The sequence below is a fragment of the Dysidea avara genome, chromosome 2 (genome assembly GCF_963678975.1).
Source record: "Dysidea avara chromosome 2, odDysAvar1.4, whole genome shotgun sequence".
Lineage (NCBI taxonomy): Eukaryota > Metazoa > Porifera > Demospongiae > Dictyoceratida > Dysideidae > Dysidea > Dysidea avara.
The window spans coordinates 52,266,390-52,279,437 of record NC_089273.1 but is presented as its reverse complement, the minus strand read 5'-3'; the positions used below and the strand labels follow the sequence as shown (position 1 = coordinate 52,279,437).

General features: G+C 37.7%; 1 protein-coding gene across 3 annotated transcripts; it reads right to left on the bottom strand.

Moving 5' to 3' along the window:
- Positions 1 to 1,771: 1,771 nt before the first annotated feature.
- LOC136247617 (uncharacterized) lies at positions 1,772 to 12,083 on the bottom strand. Of its 3 annotated transcripts, XM_066039386.1 has the most exons (8): positions 11,910 to 12,083; positions 8,043 to 8,551; positions 7,037 to 7,206; positions 5,249 to 5,701; positions 5,000 to 5,195; positions 4,610 to 4,952; positions 2,595 to 2,744; positions 1,773 to 2,542 (listed from the first exon to the last, which is right to left on the bottom strand). In XM_066039386.1, the coding sequence occupies exons 4-6, from the start codon at positions 5,618 to 5,620 to the stop codon at positions 4,738 to 4,740; spliced, it is 783 nt and encodes a 260-aa protein (XP_065895458.1). In that variant the 5' UTR covers positions 5,621 to 5,701; positions 7,037 to 7,206; positions 8,043 to 8,551; positions 11,910 to 12,083; the 3' UTR covers positions 1,773 to 2,542; positions 2,595 to 2,744; positions 4,610 to 4,737. The 3 variants fall into 3 exon arrangements, with proteins under 3 accessions (XP_065895459.1, XP_065895458.1, XP_065895460.1); XM_066039388.1 differs by lacking the exons at positions 1,773 to 2,542; positions 2,595 to 2,744 and adding an exon at positions 4,512 to 4,567; XM_066039387.1 differs by lacking the exons at positions 7,037 to 7,206; positions 8,043 to 8,551; positions 11,910 to 12,083 and adding an exon at positions 6,478 to 6,621 and having other exon boundaries at positions 1,772 to 2,542.
- Between the last annotated feature and the right edge of the window lie 965 nt (positions 12,084 to 13,048).

Sequence of the window (13,048 nt, the reverse complement as noted above, 5' to 3'; positions counted from 1 at the left end):
GTAAGCTGATGCGGATTGGTAACTCTTACTCTATGCTGGACAGTTCCACCAACTTACCCTTTGAAATCACAGAAGTGCAAGAAGAAAAAGATCTTGGTATTTGGTGCACTGAAGACTTGAAACCATCTCTACAGTGTTGTAAGGCTGCAGAAAAAGCTATGCAAGTTCTTGGTTTGCTAAAAAGGTCCTTTAAACTTTTTTCTGTTGACTTTTTGTACAAAATGTATGTCAGACCTCACTTGGAGTATTGCATCCAGGTCTGGAGCCCTTACTTGGCGAAAGATATTGATCTCCTAGAGAAAGTACAGAGACGTGCCATCAAGCTATTACCTAGCTTATTTGATTTACCATGCGAAACTCGTCTAGAGAGACTTGGTTTATATTCACTGTATTGTAGACGTCAAAGGGGAGATCTAATTGAGACCTACAAGATATTGAATGGTTACTATGACATCGACCCTAACTCATTTTTCACTTTGAGTAATACGGATACCACCAGAGGTCACCACCGTAAACTCTTTAAATTTCGATCTCAGCTGCTAGTGAGACATAATTTTTTCACCAACAGAGTAGTTAATTATGTGGAATTCTCTTCCAGCAGATGTTATTTCTGCACCAACCGTGGCATTGTTTAAGAAGAATCTTGATGATTTATGGAGGACAACAAGATATGGGCACTCTCAAAGGCCTGCGGCCTAGTTTGACAGTCTTGTACTGCCAAGAAATTTTTGTCCATTAATAATAATAACGATGTGTCTAGAGCTCCGGCAGCCGGAGGTGGTTTGCCAATGCTACAGCTCCGTCAGTTCATCACGTGCCATAGATATTAAGCGGGGCGTCGTATCAGTAGCCTTAGCACCAATAGTGCTGCGTACTTTCAGTTGAAGACCACCAATACTTCGTACTTGAGGCCAGCTTGATCCATTGAAGTGGAAGAAAGTACCGGAATAAAGCTAGCGGAGGACTGAAAAGTGACTGGTTTTCTACAGGGGAGCTGGAAAGTGTCCACTGGATTTTTAAGTCCGTGTTTTAAGTCAGATATAGGTACTCCTCATGAACAATGAAGTGTGGTGATCCACTTCAAATTAGCTACTGATCGTCATCAATAGTAACTACTCATGCAGTGCAAGTTGAAAAGTCTGGTTAACAAATCTTTTATTATTTTATTTATTATTAACACTTTACAGTGACCAGCACTGAAGGTCTACAGCAACATGTTCCTCTGAATGTAGAGGGAGCTTGCATGGTTAAATAGCTGCCAGACTAATTAACAAGCTAGGCTGAGTCGTGATCATTGGGTGAAGCCAGATTATAGTATACTACTAGAGTTTGATTATCAGTGTTGCTGCTATAAGACCATTCTCAAAACAAGGAGAATTTTAAGCCTTTCAAGATTAAATTTGAGGGTACTTTTGCTGGTTGAGCATGCTATTTTAAAGGTCAACCTGCCTTAGAGACTTTTAAAGCTTGAAATTGAATTTAAGGACAAGTGAAAGTTAATGTGTTACTTTAAAAACAGGATAATTTAAGACACTTGGGCTCTTGGATATCAAACTTAATAGTCAGTTCAGCACTACAAGTGTGAAAGTTAATGTGTTTGGTGCATGCAGTTTTAACCTGGGAAATATTTACATATTAAATATTTACATATTAGCTAGACTGTCTCAAGATCGAACTGATCTACATACAGTGTAATTGTCACTCACAATTTAAGGGGTGTATCTGAGATTTTGGGAAGGGTATTACATCTACATATTATAACATCAAGTTGCAGCTCTCCAACATGGAACAATTTCAAGTACTGCTCAAGTTCCCCTGTAGTCAAAAGATCAATATTTGAAATAGTGAAACCAACTTTTTAACAAATTCTCCACATCAAGAAAAATGGAGTCAACAGATCCGACTCCAAAGTTTTACATCCCAATTCTGTAAAGTGTCCACAAGTTCCATTGTATACACACATATCTACTGTATGCACACACCATGTCATTCTGTATATTGTCTATATACCAGGAAAGTGATTATTATTTTTAGTTGTCATTTACTGGCTGCACCTTTTATAGTACAGAATTTATCATTTGAACTATAACAGTACAGCAAAGAAGAAATTTCTTAAATTAATTAATGTTTGACTACTTCGTGAAATAATCTTGGGCTACCTATTGGTCAGCAGATTCTTCAAAGCATGAGCGGCATATCCATACTCTCTTCTTCGGTGATCTTTTGAGACCAACACAATTAAAGTGGTACCATACTAAGCAGCTTTCACAAACAATTGAATTCTGTTCATCGTCAATTATCTCCCTTGTGCATCTTCCACAATACCATGTGGGATTGGCTTGTATTACAGATACTACACTGTTAATAGCTGCCCATGCTTCCCGGGTGCAATACTTCCTGCACATATCTAAGCAGACATTTTCATCAGTGCATGATGATGAAACCATCTCAGGTCTCATTTCTACATCATCCTCTTCTATAATTCGGCTCCCATCTATGGCGTCCTTTGCAATTTGTAGATCAACAAACCAGGTTAAAATCACTAAAAATGAAAACATCTTCCAAGATCCACACAGGTTATTTAACATACATACCAAGTTCCTTTTGCTTAGCACCTTTGCATAGGAATGACACAGGCCTGTTTCCTCTGGACTTCTTTCTAGGGAGACCAATAACAGTCTTGTCAGCTCCTTTAGGTCTTCCTCTCTTTCGCATTTTACTAGGTAACCTAATACTTTGTAACTCTGTGGATGCAATCAGATTGTGATAAATGTTTTGCAAGTTTGTACCACAGTTCTAATACCACCCCTGGTAATTTACTGATTACACTATTTCACACACACACACACACAATTCACATACTATACACAAACATGCACACACACAACACATACTGTATTACCGTAAAACAGGAAAAGTTTGTCATCAAAAGATTTTCATCGCTGGCTGTATCGATGAAAATTAAAACAACGAATTATTGTTAACTATTATATGGATAATTCGTGTATACAAATATTAACGTATAGCTAGCTATTCCGTCAAAAGTGACAAAAATATGTAGCATAGAAATTTTAATAGATGAAAATTTTCTGCATTGAAATTTTCCTGATTTACGGTATATGTACACTTGCACAAAGCAAATGCAAGAATCAAACCCTTCAATTACCATACTACACACATCAAAACTACCTAGTGGACATTGAGAGTTGTAACATCAAATGGCTACCATCAAACCCTTCAACTACCATACTACGTACATCAACATTACCTAGTGGACACTGGGAGTTGTAACATCAAATGGCTACCATCAAACCCTTCAACTACTATACTACACACATCAAAATTACCTAGTGGACACTGGGAGTTGTAACATCAAATGGCTACCATCAAACCCTTCAACTACCATACTACACACATCAAAATTACCTAGTGGACACTGGGAGTTGTAACATCAAATGGCTACCATCAAACCCTTCAACCACCATACTACACACATCAAAATTACCTAGTGGACATTGGGAGTTGTAACATCAAATGGCTACCATCAAACCCTTCAACTACCATACTACGTACATCAACATTACCTAGTGGACACTGGGAGTTGTAACATCAAATGGCTACCATCAAACCCTTCAACTACCATACTACACACATCAAAATTACCTAGTGGACACTGGGAGTTGTAACATCAAATGGCTACCATCAAACCCTTCAACTACTATACTACACACATCAAAATTACCTAGTGGACACTGGGAGTTGTAACATCAAATGGCTACCATCAAACCCTTCAACTACCATACTACACGCGTCGGGGTTACCTAGTGGACACTGGGAGTTGTAACATCAAATGGCTACCATCAAACCCTTCAACTACTATACTACACACATCAAAATTACCTAGTGGACACTGGGAGTTGTAACATCAAATGGCTACCATCAAACCCTTCAACTACCATACTACACACATCAAAATTACCTAGTGGACACTGGGAGTTGTAACATCAAATGGCTACCATCAAACCCTTCAACTACCATACTACACGCGTCGGGGTTACCTAGTGGACACTGGGAGTTGTAACATCAAATGGCTACCATCAAACCCTTCAACTACCATACTACGTACATCAACATTACCTAGTGGACACTGGGAGTTGTAACATCAAATGGCTACCAGGTGTTAACTCAGGAAGCAAATGCCAACTTTCATGTCGGGTGAAGGTTGGCTAACAATACCTTCAAGTGTGAGACATGATACAACCTCTTGTATTTTATTAGTCTTGCCCCAATAGGATTTGACTTTTAGCACCTGAGTAATGCAAAGTCATCAGGTCCCCATGAGCAGCTAAGTAATGTGAAGAAAATTTCTTGCTCAAGGAAACAACAGTAACTGCATAACCAGGTACTGAACCTAGAATGTTTTGACTATCAGGCAGGTGTTCTAGCCACTTGGCTCACGCATGCACGCACGCACGCATGCACGCACGCACGCACGCACGCACACACACACACACACCATTGCTTCTAGTTTGCACTGTGTCTACCAATGGTACAGGCAGCTGATATCCTATGCAAAATTTGAGTAAGTAGTCATTAAACTACAAAGTACCTTGATCATGATGATCATTCTTTTCAAGTAGGTGATTTTCTGTAGTGTTTACTTCACTATTTCTTGTACCATCACTTTCATTATCACCATGGCTGGTACTTGATCCACTACTATTACTACAAACAGCATTAGATTATGTCATACATGTACCTATCAAAAGAGTTCATTGCATAAGTGCTGAAAATGTTTGTCAGTCCACACTCACCAGCATTCTCAACAGCTTGACTGCCTTCATTCCTAGCATTCTGATTAGCACTGTGACCTTCACTGACACAACCAACAAGGGATTGACTTGCAGTAACAGCAACAGTTCCTCTTTGGTCACTGCAGTGCTGATCTTGAGCTGCATAAATGTCATAAAAATATTAACAAATACGGGTGATTACATACCTGCACAAAGAATTGCATCCCTTCCAGATGCCCATATATCTCTCAAGGTCTGTAGCAAAGTGTACCTTCTTGTGAATTCAGTCATGCCAACCTCGGAAGAAAGAGAAGCTAACTCCACAGCAACAATATGGCTTTTATGGTATTTCTGGTGCTGTGTTAAACATGACCATTGTGGTCCATGCCCAATACTTGAAATCTGTACATACAATTATAGTGAATTTTATAGCTGTATAATCATATACTACTCACACTGCTTGAAGCCTCAACTGTTAATTCTGATTTTTTATAGTAAGCATCTCTCATATAATCCTTTGTCCAACGTTCCGCAAGAAGTAAGGGAGTAAATGAAGGGTGTTTCTTTCTTTCTCGCACAGCAAAAATATGACGACAAGGGAGGTTGGTGGTGTTCCAAAATGCACAGTGGCATCCGTTGACTGTCACCTTCAAAATCCCTTCCGATGATGTAATATGGCATTCTCGATCATGTTCTGAGACTATGGTGACCTTCCTCCGCAATGAAAGCTGCTTGGATACATAATTTAATGCATAAGGTGTGAGAACTGAGGAGTATTCAATTTCTACAGGATCTTTCATATCAATCCTTTTCTTCACCATAGCCATCAATGTGCAGTGATCCCTCTCATTCCGTAAAGTTGACAGCAGGGCACAAAAGTGTTCAAAAAATGCATGAGTGTGCTGTACCTGTACAATGATTTATAATTTAAATTAGGATATTACATAAAATATACATATTATATAATTTTGTATTCATCTATCCATGAGCAAGAACACAAGAGGTATATATTAAGGATGTGCTGGTTGAGGCATGCAAACTGAGTAATTAAACAGTATAAGAATAGGTATAAGTGATCATGGTACATACATTGATGAGAAATGTTGAAATCATTGCAATCATACTACCGTGCAACGATTTGCACTAGTACAGTATACAGTACATGGTAATAAGCAAGTACACTTATATAATATTTCTTAGTTATCATTCTTTCCCTAACTTGGATAATAATTACAACAGAGTGAAACCGTCTAGAAAAGTCCCTATAATATGGTGAGCCATGGTAGTTACTCATACAGTAAATGATCCACACGTATAATCACAATAGATATGTTTTAATGTTTAGCCCTTGAATATGAATTGTGTATCATACATTATGCGGTATACTGTGCTTTATATTAGGGAACATGGAGAGTTGGCCAAAAATATCATCCAAAAATCATCTTCACAATACCATCCTGTCGCCTTGGCAGTATTGGTTAGGTATAACCAAGCCCAAAAGTGCCTTCAGAATGTTTCCAATAGATTTTTAAAAATTTTTGTTTAATGCAATTTTCTACTGCCTGTCTGCCTGCCTGATGCCTTCAGACAAGTGCAACTCGATAATAGCTAGCTATTTTATTCAATGTTGCTTTAGCTTGACAGATGCACCACAGTATGTACAATGTACACATCATGGATTTACCTTTGTCCTCCTTTGTGTCCCATTTCTTTTTGATAACAGCCGAAGGTATCAATTTGTGATAACAAGGTGTTGATTGCGGTAGCGCAATGGCTTCCATACAATTGTAAACAGGAATCATCCGTATTTTCCATGGTTACTGGATTGATTGCAGAGGCACTTCTACTATTTTTTGTTTGTAGCACTGTGAAATGAGCTGAAAATAGCTGAAAGAAAAGTGTAATGGTTTCAAGACAATAATTTATAGTTGGGGCACATTTTCAGTTATAAACATTACCTCTGGCGAAAATGTAAACAAACAAGTACATATATAAGAGTTTTAAAGTTTGACTAGGGATCATACAGTAGTAAAAAAAGTAGGGAACAAGGGAGGTTGCCTACACCTGCAAATATGTTAGTGAACATTTATTCTTGTATCCATGACTGAATTATGGATTAAATGTCCATTAGTTTATCTGCAAGTGTAGGTGACCTCCTACTTTTTTCTATGATCCCTAATTGAATTTACAATTCATAATTTTCCCTTATACTTGTCTAGGTATGCATTCAAGCATGCAGATACCTTGCACAAACACTCTTCACTTTAGCATTGATACTCTCTAATCTGTTGTTTGTCCTCTCGCCCAGGGTGAAGGCTGTGTTCTTAAAACATTCTACCCATTCCTCTCGAATGGGATGTCAATTATCATTGTAGTAAGTAAAAACTGTGGTGAGACCAGCAAGTCGTAAATCCTATAATAACAACACCTTGAAGTCACATAACATACCTACATGCATAATACACATGATACAATAGTGTTATGAACCTCTTCGAAATTTGACTGATTTAAAATTGGTCAACCCATTTTGAAATACGCCACCCAGATTTAATACTACAAATTTAGATAGGCCCATTTTGAAATAAGTTAGCCTAACCCTTTTTAAAACTCGCTTATAGGTGAGTTGTACATGTGTAGTTAACTAGCTCTTTTTATCTAGCTGGAACCCTTTTAAGCCAACTATTAAGCAGATACTTATTGTCTTCTCTTAATTGCTGTAGAAATCAAGAAATGGTAACCACGCCTCTTAATAAGCTATTGTGTAGCTCACTCAGTATAAGTAACCAGATGATATTTAATAAAGCATTCACAAATCAGTGAAAAATGTCATAAACTGAAATGCGTAATACATCACTAGATTTGCCTTTTCATGGAGAATATCCTTGCTTCATTTTTGTACCACAAAGAAAACGTAAGTTATGTTGTAAAATGTAAGTTTATCGTACCTTGATGAATACCTCAATTCACAGCAATGTTGCAAATTTTGCTTTCTAGTGCTGTAACTCCAAAAGTACATAGTACTGACCAGAAAAGACTGCAACTTTAACACCCCATTGTTTATTCTCTCTAAACAACAAAGTAGTTGTAAAATCAAGCAAGTCGGGTTTTCACTCAGCAGGTCACATATACATGATTGAGCCATGTGTACAGTGAGTATGGTTTTAATACAGATGCATGACTACAATAAGCACATCAGCTATTTACACTGATGAAGTGGTAACAACTTATGCATCACACATTCTTGCTTACTTCATAGTGCTGATTGTAGTCTGACTCAGACCTAGAATATGCAAATTTTAACAAAATTTCCAAAGCATGATCTCTTTCTCCAGCTCTGATTCCCATTTTGTCACAAGTAATTTCTCATCTAAAACTTCGTAACACATGAAATAAACAGAGCTGTAAACAAATACCAGGAAACTCTTTTGCAAAAACAGCTCTCTCACTGCAATCTTTGTCTGAGATTAAAACTCTTGAGGAGGCCCAAGCTGGATTGTGAGACTTGAAAACTTGTATCATTTTTCCCACTGACTCCTCAGTTTCTAAAACTGTAACAAAGGCACACACAATTTCACTTTGACCATTTCCGTCAACCACCATCATCAAGTACACGGGCATCCTCAATTCTGTTAATTTATATGTTGCATCCACCAGTAAAACTTCTGGGAAAGCAGAAAAGGTTGATTTCATAATGCCGTCTTGAAAAACAATACCAACAAGATTCTTGTCTTCATCACACAGAAATTCAACTGTTGATCCTGGAAGAAATAGCTCTAAAGAGCACTTCAAGTATGTACACGGGTACATAAGTTCTACATATTAGGGTTGAAACTGATCTTGATGACCCACTGACCCCTATAGTAATTTTGGAACTAACCCTAAAACCAAGGTATGGATCAAGAGCTACATTTTATGATACATAGCAGCAGTTATATCTAATATCAAATATTGAACAAAACATTATACACTTGTACAAATCAGCGTTGAATCAGGGTCGAGTCACCCGGGTCACATTCTAAGCTGGTTTACAGAATATCCACGTCTGACCCAAATTGGATCACATGTGACATTAATCATTTAGTTTGGTGACATGGGAATTGATGCATCATGGTGTATCATGGTCTGAGCTCTTTATTGAGTCACATCCACTATGTAGCATAGATAATATTTTTCTATTACTGCATGTCTGTAGGCATACGTGGAGCCATGCCCCACTAATCCATTATATATCATACAACTCAATGGGAAACACAGTGATTGTATAAGTCTTTGCCAGCTTTTTTTGTGGGGCATGCCCACTTATTGGAAATGTGTGATATTGCCCATAGGTGATGAACCTACTTATTTAGCCAAACCAATACCAATTATTTTACTGACTGATCATTATTATAGCTCACGCTATATAGCTAGAAATTTTAATACTTATACTGGTGGGGTGCCCAAAATATAGCTAGAAGTTTTAGATATAAATAGTGAACATGAACACCTTGGGTTACTTCCAGGTCATCTGAATCAGTAGTAGTGACCTGATTTCAATGTTGCCATAAATAGTACATTATTCCAAACCAGATAAGTTTTTATTGATGAACTACTTCAACAATATAATCGCAATAAGTGGGTGTGGCTCCAAGGCCTACAGAGAGCAGCATGTAAATCTTGCTGTTCGAGATATCATCCAAAACTTATTAGAAACTAATTCCGTGTTTCATCACACAGTCCCATTCTTGAGTTATTGATTACAAATGTTATGTTCCCCCTATATACAAGGCACCTATAATGACTAATCTGTCAGCAATACCCTGTGAAAAGGGGTGGAGCAATAGGCTGCTTGCATACAGTCATTATTTGTGACCTAATTTTAGAAAACCGTCAATATCCGCACAATTTAAATGCATTTTATTTGTTCTTTGTTTTCTACAGGGACAGGGGGATGTACTAGCCAAGTTTCAGCTTCCTAAGTTAAGCAGCGTTGGAAATACAGCACTAGACAGCCGGACGAGCAAATAATTTGATATGTACAGAAGCTATCGAGAAAAGAATCTACAGGTGCTTACATAAACCATCATAACTTACTGATACAACAATGTACGGAATTTAATCTTGGCTCATTGTGTTCGCCATGAATTTGTGCATCCACCAAGGTATAGTTTTTTTCCCCAGGCATGCTTCTTTGTTCGAGAAGGAAGGCAAATTCACTGAAAAACAATCGTCAGTAAATTCTTTCGTCACCGCAACGTAAACAAACATCTGTAACTTTGGAATCCTTTCGTGTATGTAGATGAAACAAAGATTTTTGTACTCCCTATGGATAGGCGAACACGATGATTCCCAGGATTTATCCATTGGCGGCTTAATTCACCCACCAGCGAGATGATGAGATGATAAAAACTTGCATCATTTTTTTTCTGGAGCTTGCATTTTTTACCCATAGTTTTTAAATGCGTTTTATTACAAAAGTGCTGTTGTGCGTATATCGACGGTTTTCCAAAATTCGGTCACATTTTTACTAATCATTCATTCTGCATGAAACCCCACCAGTGGCACACTTACATTGCCATCCACCTAAACCAATGCAGTGATAAAACTTGATTGATACGTCATTCATGTTATCCGATATTTTGTAAATGTGACCTACTTGACACAAACATTATGGCTCAGTTGACCTGGAAAATCCAAATAACTCTTGATTTTTAACCCTGCTATATACAGCACTGTACATATGTCATGCAAAAAACACTCACACCTGTGGCGTTCAGTGTGTGTGTGTGTGTGTGTGTGTGTGTGTGTGTGTGTGTGTGTGTGTGTGTGTGTGTGTGTGTGTGTGTGTGTGTGTGTGTGTGTGTGTGTGTGTGTAGGCATGTGCAGGTGTGTGGGACTTGCAAAAGCAATAATTGCAGCAGTTAATTTGAATAAAAATCCAAAAAATACGTACTACAGCATATAATTGATGGTATCTTCCAAGCTTGTTTCTTGGATTACACGTCACTGCAACAGGTTTACAGCCATAACATGATGAGTATACTACTTCTAACCACTGGATTTCAAACTAGTTTCAAGTGCAGGGGTTATTTATTTCTTTTAAGGCTTTACAGCACAAGTGCAACTGAAGGTTTGTAGGACACCTGGTCCTACAGCCTGTTTAAGATGTTATATTAAGTGTATTTGAAAAGTTGCAGAAAGGAGAAAAATCCATGACTGTACCTGGGAAGCCTGGCAGCCTTGAATCTGCATCTTATATCAGTTCAAGCACTCTTCAAGATTGTGTTCAGAGGTTAGCATAACTGCAATTGATATTGTTTTAAGACAACTACACATGCAGTTAAGTAGTGCATATATACATATTTAAGGAAAGTTTCTAGTCCATTAGTAAGTCAGTTTCCAGTCTGTTAGAGGAGATATAGAAGGGTGCTTACACACCCTTCTATTACTTCTGCATTCAAGTATGCATGCACATAATATATATTATGCAAGTGCATATGAGATAACTATGTTATGTGCTCAAAGAAGTACTGCTGCTATATAAGACCGGATCTGCATTTTTAACTCCATTTTAATTACATATTTATCTACATAGGAATGGTCAACCAAAGTTTCAGCCTGTAAACTAAGAACGTTCAAAGAAAACTGGTAAAAACAGAAAGATTGATTTGTACAGTGACAAAATGGAACTTGAAAATAAATTACATGTGCCTAGTTCAACAGTCACAACTTACGAGTACAATCAACATGACTTTCACTGTTACTTTCTCATAAAATTAATAAGTAATTTATGCCTTTCAGCACTACAAGGGTAAAATTTGAAAAAAGTGAGAGTGAATGGCTTATTGAACATGGAGCATACTAATGCTCATATCTTTCATATCTTTGGGAACATTGATGATAGTAAACAAAGATTTTTAAACTTTGGGAAATATGTTTTTGCACTTAGCACCTTTCTTCATCATGAAAACAAGTGTTCAATAAATTTACACAATTTTTATTGTTCACAAATATTTCACCCATTGTATTGATTTAATACTGTAAAATTAGGTTTGTGCGAAAAGGTGGAATACTTGCAATGCACAATAAATAAAATATTTGGTGATGTACATTACTCAGTTACACAAAATGTTTTACCTTCTATTGCCTTCAGATAAGAAGACAATTTTTCCAAATCATTTCCATCCATTTTCCATATTGAGTGCTTTATATTGCTGATATCTTTTAGGGTAACAATCTTCCCAGTTGATTGTGATAGGTGTTGCTGAAGTAGCTTATTGTTCACCCTTAATTTTAACAATTCAGCAGCTTCATTCCGTTCAGATGGTGTCAACTTTCGTTGTCAGGGTAAATGATCATAAATAGCCTGTTAGAAAAAAAAATTACATATACATACGTATTAGAAATAGCCCAATGCATGATGTAATTAATTTCTAGCATACTGTACCTTGCTGACTTCATGATTGTGAGTATTGCAGACGTCTGTGATCTCCAGGTACTGGCCATCTTCACTTAAGTTAAGCTTTATACAAGCTTTGCAATTCTGCTTAATCATGCTGCACATAATATTATACGTAGCATCATCAGCTAAATAAGTTTCGACCACTTAGTTGCTATACCTGTGACAAGGTCTCTGGCCAGATCCTTTGCTGTGGAACCAAGATTGCACGTAAGGTGCAAAGAATAATAATGTAAGTTTTCATTTGCTTTCTGTATTCTCTTCGGTGCTCTTTTCCGAGCAGCATCCAGCGTCCGCGAGTCAGTGTAGGCTAACTGGACATTATTCCTATTCCCTTGTTGGTACGCAGTAATCTTCTCCTTCAGCTGCTCGTAAGACGAAAACTTCTCACCAAGAACAAAGTTTACGCTGTCACACTCCTCTTCAACAATCCCTAACACTCCCTCCCGATCAGAGTCACTTTCTTCCATTTAAACCATACAGCACGATACAGGTACAGGCGACAGGCGGCCCAGTCTATAGTTCAACTGAAATACCGCGTGTTGAAGTATCACATCACGTGATGGAGTGACGGAGCTGTAGCATTGGCAAACCACCTCCGGCTGCCGGAGCTCTAGAAACACCGTAATAATAATAATAATAAACATTGAACCTTTGCAGGCTGATAGTGGCATCGCAACTGTTAGCGGTTGTACATCAGTGGAAGACACTTCAAAATATCTTTAGGCCTTTAAACTTTCGTTTTTAAGATCTCTGGCGTGTCTATCAAGTACTTGTTTACGTCGCCACACTTCAGATCATTTACTGAGATTTTCCG

Excerpts from the sequence above, each read along its gene's own strand:
- LOC136247617 (XM_066039386.1), bottom strand. The coding sequence starts at position 5,620 with ATGGCTATGGTGAAGAAAAGGATTGATATGAAAGATCCTGTAGAAATT. Across the intron at positions 5,196-5,248 it reads CAGTTGAGGCTTCAAGCAGT|ATTTCAAGTATTGGGCATGG; the intron begins GTGAGTAGTATA and ends TTGTATGTACAG. Across the intron at positions 4,953-4,999 it reads GGATGCAATTCTTTGTGCAG|CTCAAGATCAGCACTGCAGT; the intron begins GTATGTAATCAC and ends ACATTTATGCAG.